At 34.8% G+C, this 24,261-nt stretch overlaps 1 protein-coding gene across 1 annotated transcript in view; it reads right to left on the bottom strand.

Annotated features, from left to right (window-relative positions):
- Window positions 1–9,379: 9,379 nt before the first annotated feature.
- LOC150106256 (protein MMS22-like) overlaps window positions 9,380–24,261 on the bottom strand; it is a 111,639-nt gene continuing 96,757 nt past the window's right edge. Inside the window, exon 2 of the mRNA XM_090392278.1 lies at window positions 9,380–13,161. Coding sequence (XP_090248404.1) covers window positions 9,577–13,137 — 3,561 coding nt within the window. The 5' untranslated portion in view covers window positions 13,138–13,161 and the 3' untranslated portion in view covers window positions 9,380–9,576. The remainder of the gene's footprint in view (window positions 13,162–24,261) is intronic.

The raw sequence follows: 24,261 nt of genomic DNA, 5'->3' as shown, positions 1-24,261 counted from the left end.
ACCATCATTATAGTTGAGATTAGAATTTCACAGGCCTCCTTAATTTCAACTGATACCAAATTTCAGTGTAATATAATGAATAGGTACCTTTCCGATCAATTTTGTGTAGGTATCTAGGGCAGGATCAGTAATTTCAGATTTACTATAATTATTAAATTTAATGTCTTTTATGTTCCTTTTTCCCTATGTTAATTGTGCATCCAGTTTCACCTATACAGGGAGTTTACCAGTACCCTGAACACTATACTCCAGCGTGGACCAGGAGCAAAAAGGCCTCCTTGGAGGAGTTGAATAAGTTCAATTTTGCAGGAGGTTTAAAGGTAACATGGTTTATTTGTGTAGTATGCTGTTTATTTTATATGATATTTCTTTAACGCATGGAATGGCTACAAGTTTATTGTAATCTAGTTTATTTTATTATTAGATCTTGTTGATAAAAGTTGATTGGTTTAAAATGTGAATAACTTTTTCTGTAATTTTCTCATTTTATTTATTTTTTACAGGTATTCTAAGGAACATCTGGGAAGTCCATCTTGTTAAAGTTCACAACCCAACATGAATCAAAACTGTGCAACTTTATTTTGAAAATTAGCATTTGATAATCTGGTAAGAATTATAGAGGAACTCCCGAGTGTTTCTGGTAAAAATTTATACACGTATACTTGAGAAGCAGCTAAGAAAAACTATGGAACGGAAGTTTGGAGAAGAACAAGCCAGATTCAAGTCAAGATCAAATTTTTACTTTAAGACCGTGGAATATGGGGTGCCACGAGAAAAGCTGTTAAACCATTACAATTATATTGCTTGATATAAGGGGACATTATATCGAGCAATATTTAGTCTATATTTGAGTTAAAAGTCAGCAGTTAGAAATGAAGGAGGTACAGGAAAGATGGTTTGATATAAATTCAAATGTAAGACAGAGGAGTACATCCTCTCCATGGATTGAATAATGAGTGTCATTAAACCTGATGTTAGAATTAGAAATATCAAATATCAAACTTAGCTCTTTGCTTTATTCAGATTGCGTTGTACTCCTAAAACACATCCAGTGCAAGTCTCCATAATTTTCTAACTAAATTGAATAACAGCTGTGAGCATTAAAAAGACAAAGTCAATAAAAACAGGTAGAAACACTGAAAACATCAACTGTATCCTGAATGGAGAACTTATAGAACAAGTAACTTATTTCAGCTATTTGGAACAATTTTCAGTGAAGATGGCAAATTACATTTCAAAATAGACAGCAGAATCAAAGCTGGTATGGCAGGAAGTCAAATGAATAATTTATACAGAATCAAAAAGAAATTTTTCATGTGAGCTAAACTAGTCTCATGTCTATGGAAAAGTTGTATTTACATTTCTCCAATCGTTAACCTTCTACAAGACTTCTTGATTCAGTAGGTGCAAAAAGTTTGCAACAAAAGCAAAAAATAGAATTTAAAGTTTCGGAATAAATGAGCCATGTTCTTGGCACGAGCTTCCCGTTTTCCATTTTTCTATTATATAATACGTGTTGCCAAATTTACGACCATATGTATCTCTGGGATATATTATATTTTTCGTTTGAACAGGCCCCATTTCAATTAAAATAACTCGTAATTTTTCATCAATATTTCCCCATTGACCTGGATCTTCTAAATTTACAGAGATCCTGCATCTTGTTATCTTGTTCAACAGTTGTAATAGTACTTTCATTCAAACTGGATGATGTGCACAGTTCGTCAACTCTGATTTCTGATGTATCGAGGTGGTTACAATCTGCATCAGAATATTTTAATATTTTAACAATTTGAGCCCCAGTTTGTTTCATAATATCTGCTTCTTTCGCAGCATGACGCTTACGATTTTGTGCACCAGATAACTTTTTTTTTTAATTTTTGATTCCATTTCTATTTTATACCCACAAGAAATTATTACACAACACAACACAGAGACGAAACAATAGTCCGCACTGTGCTACTGTCAGTAGCCCATTGAGATGCTTTCTGTTATAAATCTACTGTCGCTATCTATCATTACTGCAACATAGTAAAATTTTATTATTTTAACTTTGTATACTTGTAGTTTCTATTAATTACTTGTGATGTCTTTTTTCTTTACTTTATTCTCCGTTACTCTAATGTAGCTGTGCAAGCTTTCTCTCTCTTAGAATCTCTCTAGTTTATATTGTTACATGCTATGTTTAAAAGTCAAATAACATTTATTTACATTTGAAATCTACACGAATTTAAACATTAGGGAGATTGCTTTCACTATCCTTCTATAAAAACTCTATAACAAAATTTAGAGCCTTTTTTTCTTCAACTTTAAAATACTTTCTTTAAAAAAAAACGTTATCTACTCAGTTTACAAATTTTACTTATTAAACTCCAAGCTTACTCGCAAAGAGGTTACCTAGATCTCTCTGTTAAGTTATCTTTACAAATTTGATATCAACTTCTAACATGCCAATTGATTCTCTTAAAGACACTTCTTAACCTTATTAAACATACAGGGTGTTTGGGATAAATTTGACAGTTTCGTAAGGAAAAAGAAAATCTTCTTTGTATCTATTAAATTTAATGAATTGACAAAAAAACATTACAGGCAGAGTTAATTACAATACTATCAACAAGATTTACTCAAAATAACCACCATTAGCATCGATCACAGCTTCAATTCTGCTTCGGAACCTCGAACAAGCTGATGCTACAGTCTCCCTGGGAAGGGCCGCAAAAACTGTTTTAATTTTATCCATTAACTGGCCTTTTGTATTACTGGAAGTGCGATTGGTGTCTTTTTCAACTGCGCCCCATACAAAATAACCCATGGGGTTAAGGTCTGGGGAGTTTGGAGGCCAAACATTTGGACTGGTGAAGTCGTAGAAATTTTCAGACAACCATTTTTGACTTTTCCCAGAGGTGTGGCAAGGGGCCGAATCCTGCTGCCATACATACGGCCTACCATTGGCTACCCTTGTTATCCAGGGCTTGACTACAGTTAGCAACTCCACGAACAAAGCCCGAATTCCAATGCCAGGGTTCTTCAACACCTGTTCCTGCAGATTTGCGAGGAATTCTGCTGTACGAACGCAATCAGATCGTCTGCTAGGGATCTTTCTTCTTGCTACATCCTCGTAGTCACCATTGCAAGTCTCTAGTTCATGCCTGATTGTTTTTACTGTATTCAGGGAGCATTGGGCAGCAGTCGTAATATCCTTATTTTGATGGCGGGCACGAATCATCATGATACAAGTTATTCTCTTCCATGATTCAGGTGGGTTCCAGCTATCCATCCTTTCTGACATCTTGTATATGAATGAAGAAGGGTCCAAACTTTTAAATGAAGAGAAGTGTGTGTTAATACATGTAACTTACGGAAAAATATAATTAATTATAAATATGTCAAATTTATCCCGAACACCCTGTATATCTTAAAAGTCTTTCTAATACAACTATAAGAGGGATTATATAAAACTTCTGAACTTACAAAGGCTTTATATCTCACAATTAGTCAAGTCTTTCACTAAAAGTTCTATGGCAATTCTTTCATCTCAGATCTTCATCTGGAATTTTGGCTTCGGCTATATCAATTGGGAATGTAGTGGGATTCGTACAGTTCCGGAAAAATGTTATTCTCTCACGGCTAAAAGAAAAACTTATGAGCAAAGGTACTTCGGGAAATTTGCCTCGCTTTTCTCCTCTACTTGGGTTCACCGAAAATGCCTGGACAACTGCAGTCTCAAGTAGCTTGAATTGCCGCCTCCAAGAAAAATGAAACTGTTGTCGACTGTCAATTAGGATCCCTCTGGACTGGAATCTTTTCTTCTGCAGCGTTTGGGACTTCTCCTTTAGGTAATTTGAAAGCCCTGTCTGTGGCCTAATAGTCGTTTCTCTCTAGCGACATCTCGTCTCGAACCGAGCTCCTTTCTGAAAGCGGAAAACTCCTCTCTCAACCGTCTGGATCTGGGATGCTCTCAAACGATGTCTGCAACCGAGCAGATCTCTCTCTTCAGCAACGTCTAGGACAAGGCAGCTTTAGCAATGTCTGGAACCGAGCTGCCTCCTCTTCGAGAGCATCTGGAACTGGGCAGCCTCTCCTCTCTCTCTGTGGACGTCTCTAGAACTGGGTCCCCTCCACTTCTGCAGCAATCTCTGGATCCGTGCAGCCCCTTCCGTTTGCTTGTCCCTTTTTATTATACCTCCTCTGAGACCTTGCATGAAGTTTGGCAATCCCCAAAGAATCAGTATGATTCTTTCATCTTAAGTTTCAAGTTCGGCATGCCTTTTGTTCTCCTCTGCTTTCTTTTAATTGTAAGTTGCCAGCCATCGGAAAGTTGTTTGAACCTTTCTGACTGACTTAGATGTTTACACTTAGAGCCTGCAAGCCTTTCTCATGCAAATTTTAATAACAATCTTTCTAATGCTGCCATGTATATCTATTATCTATTACATGCATCTTTGGCAATATAAACATTGCCTTTGTTTTTAACACTCTAACATATTCTTATTAAAGCAGTATATACAGTTAACTTACACAGTGTTATTTACAATAACATCTAAACCAAACTATACAGAGACAAACTTTATTTTTACAATATTCCCATGGGACTTCACCTAAGTAAACAATCGAATGTAATGTGCTTTGGAATATTTAAGCTACAATCGGATTTTTACAGTACCATATGATTGGTTACGAAGCAACAAATGTTTTGTAAGAAAATTCGTATCTGCGCATAAAAACTGTTCACCGTTTCACTTTATAATCTGGAGGCAAGCATTTAGCCTACTCTTGCTGCAAAATTGTAAACAGCTGGCAATATACAATTTTTTTAAATTTTTATTCAGTGTATCCGGCCTTATTTATTTTAATATTGATCACTGTAAGAATTTTTTGTTTTTATGATAAAAATTTTGTTTCTTAAAAATGAACTTGACCTGTGCCCCTTCTGTGCGTCTGCATGCCTGCTTCTGCCGGCCCTGGTCGTGTTTTAGCAACTTGTTCACATTCTATAACAATGTTACCATTCAACTAGACAAGGGGAATGGATACACCATGATACTTTTGGATTTTGCTAAGGCTTTTGACAGAATACAGCATGGAAGACTTGCATAAATTGGAGAAAATGGGTTTGGGTTATACAATATTAGCATGGATATAAGAGGATGGCTGACTGACAGCAAAAAGTGGTATACGGGGGATATGAGTCTGCAAGGTTTAAGGAAACAAGTGGTGTACCACAAGGATCAGTGCTTGGTCCACTGTTATTCAATCTGTACATTAGTGATATTGGGAAGGATTTGACATGCGACAGTTATTTGCTGATGATGCAAAGATTGGTAGGGTAATCAGGAATGCTGCTGATATGCAGTCTTTGCAGAATGATTTGAATAGGCTGGAATTGTGGGCATAGTCAAATGGATGTCAATCAATCAATGTAAAGTCATTCACTTTGGCGTGATTACATATCCAACGTCGTATGATATCGGTCGGATTAGGCTGGAAGAAATTGATGAGGCTAGGGTTCTTGGAGTGTTAATGGACAGAAAGTTGAAGTTCAGGGGCCATGTGGCAAAGATTGCAAATACAACTCAAAAGATAACTGCAATGCTGAAACGAACCTTCACAGGTAAAGGATGTTATTTTGCCTCTTTACAAGGCCTTGAAAAAAATTCATTTCGACCACTGTGTGCAGGTCTGGTTTGGTTTTCGTTGTGATTCTGATATATATACATATTGGAGCGAGTACAAAGGAGAGTGTTAAAAATGATATCAGGATTGTGGAATACTGATTATGAAGACAGACTGAGAATTTGTAGCCTGCAGACACTAGCAAACAGGAGAAAGAGGATTGAGACTTACAAACTTCTCAAAGAGCCAAAGGATTTCAATTGATGGAAGTTTTCAATTTATGAAGGATGGGGAAAGGACGAAAAGACATCCTTGGAAGCTGAGAATGAAGGCTGCGAGGGCTAGATTTTTCTTAGTGTGGTGTGTGGTTACAATGGATTCCCTTTGGATGCTATGAGTGAATTCAAGAATAATGATAGCTGGTGTGTGTAGTATGTGACCTCCCTCGATGAGTCTGACTCCATGGAGGGCTCTCTTAATAATAATAATAAATTACTACAAATATCTGCATTTCCAACAAAATTTAGTCTTCTATTTAATTTTTATTCCACTTAATTTCTACTCCTTAAATTATTTCATCCATAATTATTAACATAAAAATACTTAAAGAACCATCTTGATTCCTTTTTATTTATATGGGACTTTGTGTATTTGTGTTGTGATCTTTTATTACACATTCATTTTTTGTGTATATATCTTTGAATATATCGATAACTTGCAGTGGTATATTTCTTGATATTAGTACTTTCAGGACAATTCTATAACCTGATTCTGTCAAAGCTTAAGTCAATGAAACACATAGAGCCTCCATAGCTCAGTCAGTATAGATGAAGACCTTTGGTCGGAAAGACCTGGGCTTGATTCCTATCAGTGACGTGAGAAACCTTATCTGGTCTCTTTTGATGAAAAGTGAATTAGCAAGTCTCATACAGAGGTAGGAGGATTTTTCACCCAGAAACTTGGGTTTTGTCATCCCCCAGAAATGGCAAACCAGCCCTGTGAACACACAGATTAGTCATGAATACTGCATTAAATGCAGCAGAGGAGTGATGAACCAGATGGATTAATTGGTTGTAAAGCACCTCAGTAGAGGAGACTCAACCTGTCCTAAGGGATGGATCGGAAGGATAGGATATATATATGTATATACTCTGCTTTTTCTAGAATTCACTTTATAACAAATATATATAGAATCAATACATGACTTCCATCACAGAATCCTTGTTCATAATTATAATCTTGATTCTAATTCTTCTTTAATAATCTTCATAGATATTTTTAGGGTGGTGAACAATAATTGCATTCCTCAAAAGGAATGCAATTATATATTAGAGTTTTGGTTCAGATTTTGTTCGTTTTTTAAATATTGGTATATTGTAATGTTCAGTATTCATTCATTGGAAATCTGCCTGTTTTTAAAGTTATGTTTAATTAGATTTCTCATGTTTTGATGATTTCTTTGCCATATTTTATTTTAGCGTTTTGTTATAGACTTTATCAATTCCAGCTGTTTCGCTATTTTTCAATTAAATTATTTATTTCCTCATCAAAATAAAGTTTGTGCAAGAAGTATCATTACCAGGTTTACTTGTATATAGAGGCTAATGACTTCACGTTAATTGCCTTAATATCCCACAACACAAGGTACACATCCCTCCAGATGTGTATAAAGCTATGCATTATGAGAAGGGCCAGTACCCAGAATCAGTTTCAACCTTTATTGAGGTCTCATCAGTGGGAGCGAGACCCAGAAGAGATACGAATGCAGGTCATATATTTCCCATATACAAGTAGTGAAATGGTTCAATTTTGTGATAACTGATTCTATTGAACTATTAGTTGTTTTAAATTCTTCTGTGTTTTCTGGGTTTAGTATTTCGGGCATTCTTATTTCTTCTTCACCTTCATACAATTTGGTAAAATAGTGTTCCCACTGTTCTTTCTATGACTGGTATATTTTGTGTATTCACAAATTTCTTTACTTTGATTTCGGATCATACTTTTCTCTATAATAAATTTAGTTTAATCCTTTATCCAAGTGTGAGCAAACAAAGTTTGCGCCTGAAAGTATCTTCAGGACTGGGTTAAGGTGGTACACACCAGGGCAACTCGTTGCAAAGGTGGAGCAAGCTACCAACACTCCTATCTCAGTATCTCCTATAATGCAAAACACATCTCCTTGCGGATATGTCTAATGTTATGCATTAAGGGAAGGGCCACTACCCAGACTAGTTTCGACCTTTATTGAGGTCTCTTCAGTGGGAGCCAGGCCCAAGTGGAGATATCAGGCAGAAGCATTAGCAGGTCATCTCTACCTATAGGAATTGCCAATTGGTGTGCCACCCTTTTTTTAATAATTTACTCTGGATTTAGAGAAAGATGTTGAAAGTTTATTTTTCACTTGGTTAGAGTATAATAAATTTAGTTTAATCCTTTATCCAAGTGTGAGCAAACAAAGTTTGTGCCTGAAAGTATCTTCAGGACTGGGTTAAGGTGGTACACACCAGGGCAACTCGTTGCAAAGGTGGAGCAAGCTACCAACACTCCTATCTCAGTATCTCCTATAATGCAAAACACATCTCCTTGCGGATATGTCTAATGTTATGCATTAAGGGAAGGGCCACTACCCAGACTAGTTTCGACCTTTATTGAGGTCTCTTCAGTGGGAGCCAGGCCCAAGTGGAGATATCAGGCAGAAGCATTAGCAGGTCATCTCTACCTATAGGAACTGCCTGCTTCTGCCTGATATCTCCACTTGGGCCTGGCTCCCACTGAAGAGACCTCAATAAAGGTCGAAACTAGTCTGGGTAGTGGCCCTTCCCTTAATGCATAACATTAGACATATCCGCAAGGAGATGTGTTTTGCATTATAGGAGATACTGAGATAGGAGTGTTGGTAGCTTGCTCCACCTTTGCAACGAGTTGCCCTGGTGTGTACCACCTTAACCCAGTCCTGAAGATACTTTCAGGCGCAAACTTTGTTTGCTCACACTTGGATAAAGGATTAAACTAAATTTATTATACTCTAACCAAGTGAAAAATAAACTTTCAACATACTTTTCTCTGTGCTCCATAAAAGTTATATTTCAGTTGTTCCAATCAGCCATATACCAGTTTAGACAAAATTGTTGAAAGAATATAATTTCTTGGCTTCTTTAATTTAATCTCTAGTTTAGTTGAAGATAATGAGCCAAACAACAATCACCAACTTATGCTACATTAAGTTCATTGTCTTCATTATCACTATCAGTATTGTGTGAGAATCAGTATCTATATTTCCAATTTACATAAATAAATTTCTTCTACCTTCCTAACCTTGCCCTAATTCATATTATAGGTAGCTTATAGGCAAACCCTTTGTGGGTAGTCTTGCTAAGAAAAAAGCCAACATTATAGAGGGAATAAATACAGGAAACAAACATCATTGGTAATAGTAAATAAAAGAATTGCAGTTTGTGGGTATACTGCAAAAGTACTAAAAATGCAGTAAGATTAGAACAATGAATAGTTAGAACATTCCCAAGTAAAAACCAACAATGACATGTTTCAGTGGCTGTTTAGACTGCCACATGACGGTTACTTGTCACTTGAATTTCAAAACTGGGAGGGGAGATAATACGGTACTAGAATGAATGAGTTGAACTCATTCGTGCCTGACTTCATGGAGGTCTGGAAATAATAATAATCATAAACATAGATTTAAATATTTTTCAGTATAATAAAATTATGAAGTTACAAGGAGAGAAAAAAGTAAACAAGACAAAACTGAAAATGCTACATTTTAATATAACCATCATACTAAATACATAAACTATTAGTTTATATCCTTCAAATAAATATAAACAAATGATTAATAACTCATATCTAATGGCAAAACATGTTTAGCACAGTTTCTGTTAATATGTAGAAGTAATGTGGTAAAACAATTTCATACAGTTTTCTTTCTTATCAAAAGAATAATTCTCACTTCAAACTTGTCAACTGTAATTTGCTAAGTAATTTCTGAAGTCCTTGACGTAAAGAATGATCTAAACCCACTCCTCTTTTCTGTTCAATTATTTCAACAGATTTTGATAAAAATGGAATGATATCAGCAATGAGCACTGGATATATACTAGATATAAATTCTAATACTTGAAAAATGCGCCCTGATGTCCATGCAAGGTGACAATCACAAAACTGCTGCAGAATGGATGCAAAATCTTTTCTTCTTATATCAGACTCAATAAGTTTTTCACAAGCTGCTAATACTTTCTGACAAAACTGTTTCAAATGTTGAGCATTATCATCAAAATTTGAAAGTAAGTTCAATATACTAGGGAAAACTATCATCAGTAATTTGCCTTTTTCAACACTTCTTAACAAAAATAACTCCGAAATAAATAACAGCACATTAGACAGGTAAAGATGAGAATTAGGTGTCTTCTTATTTAAGAAGTTATCTCTGATTATCTCCACAACAATATATATTAACTCCAACTGTGAATCTTTGCAGTATGAGTTTGAAATATCCATTAAGAGATTCAGAATTGGATGGTTACTAATTGTAAAACGAGGAAGATAACATACAATAATTTCCTTTAACTTTCTCTGTAAATATGCATCATTTTTATAGTCTAAACATGCTAATCCATTAAGGAATAGTGGCAAATGTTCTTTAATTATCAATAAATGTGACTGTGAAAGAGCCTTATCCTTGGAATATATTACTTGAGGTAATATGAAAGAATCAATTAAAAATGGAAGAAGACAATTAGGCTTAGATTTAACATACAATAAGGGCCCACAATGTACTAAAAGATTACCCCCCATGTTATAGACATACTTCAAAACTTCTGCAGACTTTCTGCTTTTTATGACTGTTATTAAATTTGAAACAAAATCCTGAAGATATAAATTGATTTTTTGACGAAAACATGTCTTTTCATAAACTGAATGAAGATTATTAAAATTCAAATGAATCATTTTAAAAAACTTTATAATCATATAATCATGAGTACCAACTGAACCACATTCAATGTTTCTATCAGGAAGAATTTCTGATAAGCCTGGCCAACCCAAAACAATTTTTGATAGTTCCTGCATTTTACCACAAGGGGGGATTATAAAGACACAGCACCGAAGCCAAATTCTTAATAATATATCATGACTATTAGGAATAACTTGTTGAACATGTTCAGCAACTTGTGATTGAGCCAACAACTTACACAAATAATAACAAGTAATGTTTACATCAACACAATTATTCACTGCAAAATAATTGAAAATGGAAGTAAAATTACCCGAGGAATGATCTGGTAAATCTATTTCTACATCAATTGCTAATAATGTAAAACACACTCCAATATCAGCCAGAATTACAGAGGATACAGACTTTGCACAACTTTGTATACCACATAATAAATGCTTCATTAAAAGTTCAGTTACTGTGTGATGCAATATACAAGCATTTTCAACATTTCTTGATTTTAGTAGCAGTTCTCGTACAGAAGTTAAAAGTTTTCCAATAGTATTAAGAACAGAGGAGAGTTCATTGGAATCACATGTCTGTAGCAAAATTCCAAAGCCTGGTCCAATAAGATGATATTCAGAAAGTTTGAAAGAAGAAATACTATCTAGTAAATTCTGAATACCATCAATAAAATTATTTACCAAAATCATATGATTGTCACGCTCTATACTGTCAGAAGATGTTTGTGACAGAGTTACACACATTTCACTGAAACATTGAGACATTTGTTGGGTAATATCTGACATGTCCACAGCATGAAAATGGTATAAATGTAAAAGTGCAAAGAGTGCTTTCCATCCAATGATTTTCCTATTTACAGGTATGGACGATGAATGTAGAATATTCACCAGATTAAAAATTTTATTTCCAACATCTTTGACATCTACCACATGTGCTAAAGTAAGGAACAATGTGAAAGTGTTTTGAAGTCCAGTTTTTGTCAATTCTTGTAACTTGCGATTATGAAATGTACTATATATTCTTCCTTTAAGCCGTTTCCAGATATTGCTATTACCTTCTACTTTGCATTCTTCTAACTGTGTACCTAGAATATGCAAATATAGTTCAAAGCATGAAATACTTGTTTTCAGTATATCCAATGTCCGATTACGTTCTATAATTTGATTAACCCAAACATCTGACTTGATTCCTGAAGTGACACCATCTAATCCTAGATAAGTAAAATTATTATTTAACTGTTTTAAGAAAAAATCAGTAAAGGGTAAAAGTATATCACTATTTACCTCCCACAATTTTGAGATGGAACAACAACAGCTCAAGGCATACCGCAGTTGGGCTTCATCTCTATGCTGCACTTGCTGACATAAAGTAAAATTAATTAATCTTTTTAGAGATGGATAGTTGCTTCGTGCTTTGAGTGAAAATTTGTATTCTCCCTGAAGGTTATATTTATACAGGTGGGCAACATGCATTAATAACCAGAAGCAAAATCCAATGGAATTAGCACATAAAAAAGATTGAGGAATCACAACTAAGTTTTTAAGCTCATTCTGATCTCCGACAACATTTTTTTCTCCTGCTAAAATGGTGTGTATAATACTATGAATGTATACCCAGAAACAGCTACCATTCTGATCTACTTCATGAGTATCTAATAAATACATCATCATTATCCATAATTGTTGAACACAAGTACATGGAAAAGGGGAGATTTTGTGATAATCAGTGAAAGTCATCTGATTATTTCTCTTTACTGATAGAGTGCAAAGATCCCACAAAATAACTAGTGCTAGCTGAGAAAATGCAGAATCAAATCCTGGAAATGGAAAATTACTAAAAAGATTTCCAATGCAAGGAGCAATCAATTCTCTAGTATCAATATAATAAAATATTTCTAATGCAAACCACCATACTTCCAAATAGAGATGATAAAGGTGGTATACAGGCAATGTACATTTTCTGCCATATCTTGACACAGCATTTGTAATAATATAATCTGGAAGATCACTTAATTTACCAGAAAACAGTAACAAATCTTTAATTTGCTTTAAGAGTGTTTCAAAACGGTCCTGAAACTCATAAGCACTTGTTTTACCACTGTCAAACAGTTTGAAAATATATACTTTGAAAGCTTTAAGGCAAAAAGTTACTTCTTTTCTTGCTTCCAAGTAAACATTTGTAGAAAGCCTGTTAGAAAATAAGCTATGTTTCACAATTCCTGTTCTGAGAAAGAAAATACTTCTCTTAATAAGTGACATAAGATAGTCGCCACTTGTAAACAGTGATATAGCAGAATAGCATGTTCCAAACAATTCTAAATCCAAATCACAAAAAACATCTGGATATGGTATATCTTTACTTAAAACCTTTTCAAGCTGTCCACACTTTAGGTAGGTAAATGTTTGTTCATCAGTGAAGTCCCTTGGATTTACATTTCCTCCACAGAAAAATATCAGAATTTCTTGCTCGTCATATTTCTTTACAATAGAATTATTCTGTTCATTATCACATATGGGTAAATGAAGGTGTGTCCAGGAATGGCAATCTCCCATGCCTTGTCTATGGTGATCAGAGAGCTGTTAAAATAATTCAAGTAACTGGTTAGACAAGAAAGACTGATAATACATATTTATTTATATTAACTACTGTAGAGGTCAGAAAATATGGTTGCAAGTAACAATCAGAACTCTTTTGCTAACAAACTTATGCCTACCCACCCTCCTTTTTTTTTTCTTCTCAGAAACAGAAATTTAATTTTTGATATTTTCATGAAAATTAATTTCCTGATTAAAACTGGAAAAATTTTTTCGAGCCTACACCAAGTTTTGCTTTTTACTTTAAATATAAAAATAGTTCCATTAATTATTCATTCATTATTTATCAGCAAATTGCATAACACTGTTCAGATATTTCATTTTTTTCTATTTTATTGTTTTACACGATGACTAAGTTATCAAGCCAGACTATTCTTGAAACCCCTTCTCCCACTTAATTCATCTTTCAAATTCTATACAGCATATCTAAATGCAATTAAAAAGATACCTGCAATTCAGGCACAGCACAAGCTTAACTTGTTCATAGAATAACATTCTGTGAACAAATTAAACTTATGCTTAAACTGATTATATTAATATCAAAACAGCAGTAGAGTGCTTAAGGGTCAAAGCTATATAACTGAGAGGAGATCTCCACATAGCCTTTAAAGGAAAGCGAAGAACAACCAGGGCTTTTGATCTAATGTCCAATTCTCACCATCTTGTGGTGTACCCTGTTAGGTATCTACATGGATACTGAAGTAACGAGGATCGGCTGGCAATTTGGGATATATAGCCTACCAAATTGTAAGAACTTATTGCTTTAAAGCACAATAAATGATGGCACAACATGACAGAATTTCATACCAGCTGGGGTGTTTACCTGGTTAAAAAAGGCCCCCCATTGTTTTTGCCAGGGAACCTGGCGAACACGAAAAGTCAGCTACTGGAAAATCCTAAAATACACCCCAAATGAACATCACCAGAGCTCAAGATTGGTACTATCAACATAAGAAGCCTCAAAGGCAAAGAAAAGAAATGGAGCTAGCTGAGAAATTGGATAAGTACCAAATCAACATAATAGAGATGACTGAAACAAAAACTGATGAGATCTTTCTGAGCAATAAATACAAAATGTTATATTCAGGTAATGACAATCAAGGAAAATAGTATGGACGAATAGCCATAGTATTCAACACTAAATATGAGGCTAATCTTCTTGAATGGCAGGCAGTCTCAAGTAGAGTAATGTGGGCAAATATCAGAATGGGGAACTGGACAATGAGACTTATTTGTGCCTATGGTCCCACAGAAGGTTCTCCTAAGGTAGAAGTGGAGGAATTTCTTGAGGCTTTAGAGAAAGCAAATGACACAATGAAAAAGGAAAGGTTGGTCCTTGTTGGGGATCTAAATAGCAGAGTAGGAAATGATTGTCAGATGTACAAAAATATTTTGGGAAAATTTGGAGAAAAAAGCAAAGCTAATAATAAAAACAAAATACTTGCTGGATTTCTGATCAGGACTGGACTGGTTATTACTAACACGATGTTCCAACATAAAAATGTGCACAAATTCACATGGAGAGAAGAGGAAAGGAATAAGAAAAGTCTCATTGACATTTATGTTATTGTTGATAGTGATGTTTTCTCACTGGTGCAGAACACTAGAGTGTACAGAGGATTTGAAATTGGAAGTGATCACCATTTAGTCTTGAGCAAAATAAAATTGAATTTCATATTGAAAAGAACAACATGTAAGAAAGTTTTAAAGCAAATAAAAGTTGATCAGCTCTCAGATGTGAACTGCAAACTAAAATACACAAACATTATTCAAGAAAAAAATGAAAGAGTTTGAGAACAGGAACCAAACCTTGAATCAGCCAGAGAGGCATGTGGTGAGGTTGTTTGTAAGGATAGAAAAGTCAGAACTCCATGGTGGTCATAGGAAGTCAAAAAAGGTGGTGACGAAAAAGAAAAAAGCACATCAAAAGTTCCTGGAAAATAAGTCAGCTTGTGCTCTTAGAGAATACAGAGACAAATGTAATAAACCCAAATACTGTGTAAAACTAGGTAAACAAAAGTCATAGGAAGAGTGGTAAGAACATAGAAAATAAATATCAACGAGGTGGCAAGATATTCTGGAGGTTGTTGAAGCAGCTCAGAAATGGAGGAAAGAGTGCTGTAAAAGGAATCAGAGATGATAAAGGTGACATGAAAATTGGAGAAAAAGATATCTCTGATGTATGGGGTAATTACTTTGAAAAATTGCTAAATGAAACAATTGGTGATAGCACAGTGGTTAAAAAAAACTGACCAGGCATGCAATCAGGAATACATATTCATACTTGAAACAGTAAAAGACATCAAAAGCCTGAAATGTAGAAAGGCAACAAGAAGAGACGATATTCGATCAGAAATGCTCAAGTATGGAGATTTTAAAAGTCTTACAGTAGCTGCACTGCATAGTTCAGAAGGCCTGGATAGAGGGACGAATTCCGGATGACTGGAGTAGAGCTCTCATAGTACCCATATATAAAAAGGGAAATAAAACCGAATGTGAAAATTACAGAGGTATTTCCTCTACTGACTGTTCCTGTAAGATTTACGCAAGTATACAGGCAATCCTCGCATAACGCGGATGTTAGGTTCCATAGAAACGGCGCGTTATATAAATTGCGTTATACGAGACTTAGATCACATAGAAAAAGTAGGGTTAGGTTCCAAAATCGTTTTTTTTTTTTAATTATATAAACAACAATGACATATCCAACAAAAACAATATTTTTATTTAATTCAGGTAATTCATGTAAGTTAAGAAAACAAACTATGAGACAAATACATAGTATAAAATTATAAAAATTACAAATTATACATAAATTTCATTGCACATAAAACATAAATGTTTTAGACAAAATGAAGCGTATATTTTAATCGTCATCACTATCTTCAGAAATAACATTATTTCGTAGATGTTCTTTAAGTGGCCGAAGGTCATCACCACTTGAAATCTCTTGGACATCATTTGTATAATTCTCACTGCATGGTTTAGTCATCAAGAAGTCAGTAATAAGACTTTGCTTTCCACTATGATGCAATTTTTTATTAAGTTCATAACATGCCGCTAAACAAATATCCAATGTCTCGTGAATTTTCCGGATTGCTCCATTGAGGAATCATTATCCGTAAAATAACTTCCTAACTTTCTTTCCAAGTCCAATCCTTCTGCTAATTTCTTTAAACTGAATTCTTTAACAGATTCATCACAATCAGAATCTTTGGCAGAACTTTCCCTGCCATTTGGTTCGATGCCATCTATTACTTGTACCACTTACTCCTCATCTGTTTCTCCATCAATTAATTCACTAATTTCATTTTCAACCATATCGCAAAAGTCCTCTCCACCAAAAATGTGTGCGACATTTATTATACGACATAGCTCGGCATCCACTGGAGGTACGAAATTTTGTTCCATTACAGCTTCAGACCATATTTTTTTCCAGCAAGCATTCAGCGTAGAGGATTGTAATTCCTTAATGGCCAGAGAAATAATTTTCACACAATTCAATATTGAAAACTCTTTCCACGCAGTGTCATGTTTGGATGAGATTCCACTTTTCCCAAAATTAATTGAAACGTTTGCTGAATATAATATGACTTAAATGTTGATATTATTCTTTAGTCGAGTGGTTGAATAAGTGAAGTAGTATTAGGCGGCAAAAAAGTTATTTTAATATTCGGATGGCTTAAATTTGTTGAGTGGCCTGGTGCGTTATCTAAAATTAGTAGAATTTTGAAGTCCATATTCTTTTTCTTTGTGTAACTTTCTACTTCAGGTACAAAACACTTGAAAAGCCAATTACATGCTAGCTGTAACCCATGCCTTTTTGTTGGCCCACCAATAAACAGGTAGGGTGGACTTGTCGAGCAATTTCATTGCACGAGGATTTGTGGATCAGTTAATAAACATTGGTTTTGTCATGTAATCACCTGATGCATTACTACAAAACAGTACAGTAATTCTATCTTTGGAAACTTTGAATCCAGGAGCTCATCTTTCATTTTTCGAAATATAGATGCGTTTTGACATTTTTTTTCCAATATAACCCAGATTCATCTGCATTGAACACCTAGTCTGCACTGTAACCACCTTCTTTAATGATTTTTTAAAAGTCCTGCTGGGTATTTCTGGGCAGCTTCAACGTCTGCTGATGCTGATTCTCCCTGTATTTTAAGATTATACAAAGAAAATCGCTTTTTAAAGTTTTCGAACAAACCCTGACTTGCACAAAATCCATGCTGAGAGATTTCTTCTGAAGAATTTTGATCGAGTTCTTTTAAATGTTTATAAACTTTGAGAGCTTTTTGCTTAATAAGGTATCCATCCAAAGGAATTTTCTTTTGAGTGCAATCTTCTATCCAAATCATTATACATAGTTTACTTCAGAAATAAACAGGTGAAATTTAACAATCATCCAAAATACCTAGGAGTTACCCTAGACAGAAGTTTGACATTTAAATATCATCTAGAAAATATTGCTGGGAAATTAAAAACTCTTAATAGTAATATATAATGCATAAACTTGCTGGTACTTCTTAGGGTGCTGATGCCAACACACTGCGTACTACCGCACTGTCTTTGGTCTATTCCACAGCAGAGTATTGTGCTCCTGTGTGGCTGAACAGCACACACGCTTCTTCAGTCGATGTCCAGCTGAATCAAACTATGAGGATAATCTCTGGAGCTTTAAGATCTGCTACTGACTCCCAACTCTCAGTAATATAGCCCCTCCCTCGCTCCGCAGGACCCAAGCCTTAAGCAAACTATGGATAAAAATAATTGGAAACAGTTATTTGCCTATCCACCAAGACATTTCCTTCCATACTTCACAAAGACTGAAATCCAGGCACCCTGCCTGGAGGAGTGCAATACAAATAAACAACCAGAACTTCGACCTATGCGCATCATGGGGAGAGTATTTGTTTCAACATACCTCCAATCTTCAAATACCCATCTCAACTCCGACATCTGTATGGACCACTTTAAATCGGATCAGAACAGGACATGGGGGATGTAAGCACCTCTTGCATAAATGGAACTGGTCTGATACTCCAAACTGTGAATGCAAAAGAGGGATCCAGACTATCAATCACATTGTGCTTGAGTGCCCTATCTACTCATTCTCGGGTTCTAAAGAGGACTTTTTTAAGCTGACCCCAGAATCTCTGGAGTGGATCTGGGATTTAAGGATTAAGCTCTGACTCCTGATTCTTAATTTTGATGTTTAATCATTTAACCTAGTGTGTACCCCCTTTTAGTATGATTTTTACAATTGTTTTTATGCTGTTTTATGTAATTTGTATGTTTTATTCTGAGACCTGTATGTCATACGCTAAATAAAATAACTTGGTATAATGCCCCATGGGCACTATATAACTGTACTGTTTTGCATATCCAGATATCCTTTTCCAGATCTATAAAATTTAAATAGAGATCTTTGTTATTTTCCCATGATTTCTCAACAGTTTGTTGTAAAGGAAAATCTGATCCTGACAGCTTCTATTTGGCCTGAATCCAACTTGTTCTTCACCAAGCTTTTCTTCCACAATCCTTCTCAACCGTTTCTCAAGTCTTCTTCTTCTTTGGTGCATCAATCCAAAGAAGAAGAAGACTTGAGATTATGTTATTTATATATGAAATTCTTGGCTGCCTCGTGGCCTCTTTCCTTCTACAGTCCCCTCCATTATTTCTGTAATCAGTCCCACATGTCTCAAATGGTGTCCAATTAAGCTTTTTCTTTTCTTATTGATGTGTTTCATTAATGACCGCTCTCCATAAACTATATTTAGAACTCATTCATTACTTTTCCTTTCTGTCCAACTAATTTTCATCATCTTTCCCCAGCACCAAAGTTCAGCTGCCTCCAAACTTTTGATGTCTAGTTTTGTTAGAGTCCAGGCCTCACAACAATATAATGCAATGCTCCATGTGTATGTTTTCACTCAACTAGCCTTTTTTTTTTTTTTTTTGAGCTGGATGCTAAGTCCTTTACTGGTAAAAATGTTTCTTCTGTTGTAGAATGCTTTTTTGGCTAGGATTTTTTGTGCTTTAATATCTGATTGGTTTCTTCCATCTTCTGTGATAAGACTTCCAAGATATTTTAAAGAAGATACCTGTTATATTAGGTTATTATTTATTTCCTGGTTATTTTCATTGGATTTACTTTACTTGTAATTAATAATTTTGTTCTCTTATAATTAATTTTTAGGCTGTACTGTGTGAAAATTTCTTCCATCTTTCTCAGGGTGGCTTTCAGTTTGGTTTTGTTATCAGCTATAACTGCTATCTCATCTGCGAACCGTAGCCAGTTAATATCAATTCCATTTATCCTAATTCCTTTTCCATTAGTTCTTTCAATTTATTTATTGCATCTTCAATGTACAGATTAAACAATATGAGTGAAAGAGAGCACCCCTGTCCTACACCCCTACGTATTTTTTGCTGTTGTGGTTTTTGTTTTATTGCTGGCTGCTTCTATTAGGCAATTTCTCAAGTACAGGTAATCCTCGTATAACGCGGTTTCGATATAACGCAGTCTACAAATGGTAATATCCCTTGCTCAACGCGGTCTAAAATTTCTAGTAACCCTTTATTTTTTATTTTTTTACATATTTTTCACCACGGGACTTAAAAATCAAATTTTATCTTCGTTAAATTTGTGTCTGCCCATATCGCGCAAGTAGTTATAAGTATCAAATTTAGTTTTATTGCATCACTGAATAAAGTACTGTACAGAGGCTTATGCAGTCTGTGTCATTCTCAACAAATAGTGTAATTAGAGACAGATGGAATAAAAACGGTGCTAACTAATAAATCACATGTCCCCTCTCACAAAAACTATGCTGTATAGATTTAAGCAAAACCATATGTTGCACCGAAACACAGTATCTAACTAAAAACTATTGTCCAATTTTTCAATTATGAATGTGTTTTTTTTTTTATTGCATTTGAAATTCTCGATGTCATTATGACAGACCACAAAGGCTAACTTAAAATAAAAGATTACCAAGAATTGAAACATGCCATATAATGAATGTGTGAGTTCGCCTGCCAAGAAGCCATAAAATTCAACCAAGGGTTGAAGCGTTTGTGTGATTTGAGCCAGTCAGTAATGAGAAGTTCCATCGGAACTATAAATGACACCCTGTTGTGAATGTATTAAAACTAATAGTGAATGTTGTTATGACAGTTTCAGATGTTATGTAATCCAATTGAAGAGTATTAGCATTTCAACTCAACACTTGTCGGTTGCTTTTGTCTTTGGGTCGCGCGATCTTTTGTTAATACCGCGCCAATCATATGCACATCTTCATAGCTGCTCTCTGTGTAAAACAAAATTCAACTTATACGTATTGTAACAATTAAAAAAAAACTTGAATAATTTATAAGCATATAAAAGGATATCACCTGTAAATCGTTGACATGCCAGCAAAATTCTCAGACGTGCCACCTCTGGCATGAGTGCCATAGGTTCGCCATCTGGGGTTTACTGTATAAAGTGGAACAAGTAAAACATTTCAGCTACTTAGGCAGGATTTTTAGTGAAGATGGTAAATTAAATATGGAAATAGACAACAGAATCAACAAAGCTGGTATGGAAGGAAGTCAACTGAATAAATATTTATATATAATAAGAGAGAAATTAGTCAAAAGACTAAATTAGTATACAATACAGTGTTCAAACCAATTTTAACCAATGGATCTGAGAACTGAGGCAGAAGTAAAAGACTTGACCAAATACTAGAGACCACGGATATGAGAGTCCTGAGAAAGATTAGGGGCGTGAACAGATGGCATCAATGGCAATATCATATTAAAAATGAGGATATTAGGAAAGAACATGACATTGTCAGCATCCAGTAATGTGTTAGCAGAGCTAATCTCAGGTGATATGGTCACTTAAACAGAATGGGAGAGGAAAGATTAGCAAAACAAGTGTTCTCTGCCAGGTTGGCAGGAAAAAGACTCAGAGGAATAGCAAGATATAGGTGGATTGAAATGGTAAAAAGACCATTTCAATGCCTTAGAAGATAGAAATATAAGATCTGATAATGTTGGAGTGTTGACAGGTAACAGATTGATTTGGAGGAAAATGTAGATAGCAAGTTAGTAATGATGCAAATTTTTCATGTTGTACTATCATATCCTGTACACCTCTTGAGGGTACATGTCAGGAATTTGATTATGATAAAACAGAAGTTATGTCACAAAGAATGACTCATTTCATATTCGGCAATTAAAAAAAAAAACATTTTTACCTTGAAGAAACAAATTAAAAACATATAATCAAGGGTAACTATTCAAAACTAGCTGAATTTTTCCACACCGCTGGCATAGATAAGTTCATATTGGTGCAGTAACTTTTTTAAAGCATTTATTTTGATCATTAACTTGAACCAAATTAGGACATTGTAACACGACTTCATAACTTTCATTACACAGGCACTTTAAACTACGTCTATAGATGTTTGGAGTCTTTTCCAAAAGGAGGAAGTGGATATGTAGGATTTACGTAAAGTATCCATAGTACTGGAGCACCCAGACTGACTAAAATAATAGTGTTGCACTAATGTAGTTAATGGAAAAAGGAGCTTATTTGTCCATGTTGGTAGATATAAAAATGTAAATATGTTGAAATTTGGTTGATGTGGTAAACTGGAACTATCTCAATATACTGGAAACTCAATTAACCACCTTACCGGCCATTATGAATCAAATGCGCATCCTCATACGCTTCGTATCCATCATATATTTCAATGTAATAATGTAATATCAATAGCATTACAATTTTAATATGCACTTCACATCCATGATAACTTTGACGTCTATAGACGTCTTGGCCAGTAGCGTGGTTAAAAGTACTGGATAGATAAGAAATTGGAATAAGATCTCCAAACAGATTTAAGGCAATGCAATGGAAAGTCCCCTTTCTTTCTCCACCTTGGACTATCTACTACCTGCTATTCAGACCTTGAAATTTCATAGCAGCAATGAGCAGTCAACCCATTAAACAATACTCTGGCAGTTTTTTTTTTTTTTGCAGAAATTGAGCATGGAGAGAAAAGTCAGCTTCTAGATCAAACTCACTAGCAGAACTGAAGACAGGTCTCATCACCATGAGAAGAATCATAGGAAATTAAGTGGAACTCGCAAAAGAATTACAAAGCATCACACCAACATAATGGTGTTACTGAAACTAAGAAGCCCAAAACAGGTAAGATGTTGCTAAGCAATAACTATAAGATGTTAGGTTCAAGCAAGGTATTTAATATTAACAAACTTCTTTAATGACGAGTCAAAATGGGAAGTTTCACAATGAGATTTATTGTGCCCATGGACCCACAGATTCTACTAAAGAAGTAAGAGTTTTTTGAACATGAAGGAGGGAAACTGACGAAGAAAAAATAAAAGAGTTGATTTAATTGAGATCTAAACTGCAGAGTAAGATATGAATACTAGGCATACAGAAATATTTAGGAAAATTTTGGAGAAATGTACAAAGTTAAAACTAATGGTAAGTATCTGCTGGATTTTTGTTCAAGACATCACTACTCATTAAAAATACCATGATGCAACATATACAAAAAACACGGAGAAAGCAAACAACAAAATAAAAAAAGCCTTAGTGACTGGCTTACTGAAGTTTGTGATGTATTCGGCTTGAAAGTTAAAGAATTTGTGGAAGGAGAGTGAACTGGTGACCGAGTGTGTAGTAAGTGTTTTCAGAGTGAATGCCAGTTGGGTGGAGAGAATGAAGCACATGATAGTAGACAGTATTGATGGTGGACCACTACTATGAAAACACTTTCAATGCGTATATTTGAAAAACAGCACAAAAATAACTTCCACAACATTACAAATGATACCACAGATAAATATATCTGTTTCCTATAATGACAAAAAAAAAAGTATTAACATTTATAATTTACAATAAAGTGATAAAGTATATCATATTTACAAAGAATGAGAAGAGATTACCAGCACAATTTTTGTAATAGTGCTTCATTTAAAAAAAAAAATTTTTTTTTGAACTGAATATAGGATTTGTGGTTTTCATCATTTTAATTTTGTTGGTTTGGGATTGTTATGTTTGGTTTCCCATTGGTAGTTCATATTGCAAAAACAGTATCCATAAGTGCATACCAGCAGTGTGAGAAGTTTCACATTGAAGATTGAGCCTGGATTTTTCTTAGTACATATTATTATTAAGAGAGAGAGACCTCCAGGGAATCAGAGACTCATCGAGGGAGGCTACATACTACACACACCAGTTATCATACTTATTCTTGAATTCATTAACATTGCTTGCATTCACAACATCCAAAGGCAATCCATTCCAATCATGCACCACATACTAAGAGAAAAATCTAGCCCTCATCCCCATCTTAGTGGCATTCATTCTCAGTTTCCAAGGATGCCCTCTCATCCTTTCCCCACTCTCCATAAATTGAAATCCTGTATGATTCTTTCAGAAGTTTGTAAGTCTCCATCATATCATCCTTCTTTCTCCTATTTGCTAGTGTCTGCAGTCTACAAATTCTCAATATGTCTTCATAATCAGTATTCCACAATCCTGATATAATTTTTAACACTTTCCAGTATATCAGAATCGTAATGGAAACCAGGAGACCAGACCTGTGCACAATAGTTCAAGTAAGGTCTTGTCAAGGCCCTGTAAAGAGGCAAAATGGTTTAAATGATAAAAATAATGAGGAATTATTTGTAGGAAGTGAGATCGCTAGGTTGCGCGCAGTGATACAAAATGCACAGCAGCAATTAGAGCACCTGCAAAACTCTTTCCAGAGTGACTCGGATAACGTACAAAAACAGTGCAAGAATGAGAGAGTTTCTGAAATGAAGGAAAGAGTGTTGTATGGTGACTCGTTATTAAGAGGGGTGATAGATGGCAGTGTAACTAAATCGTACTTACCGGGTGCGAAATTTAAGGATGTAAGTGAGAGTATTAGAGTGCAAAAACAGATGGTGAAAGAATTAATAATTGTGGCGGGTACGAATGAATTGAAAGGTGATAAATTTTTTATGAGAGAGGACTTGAAAGTATTGTTAAAGGTAGAGAAAGAAAAG

This window comes from Typopeltis vanoorti, chromosome 5, assembly GCF_054136105.1.
Source record: "Typopeltis vanoorti isolate ZY-2024b chromosome 5, IOZ_Tvanoo_1.0, whole genome shotgun sequence".
Classification (NCBI taxonomy): domain Eukaryota; kingdom Metazoa; phylum Arthropoda; class Arachnida; order Uropygi; family Thelyphonidae; genus Typopeltis; species Typopeltis vanoorti.
The sequence above is the reverse complement of the archived record's forward strand: the minus strand, read 5'-3'. Positions and strand labels throughout refer to the sequence as shown.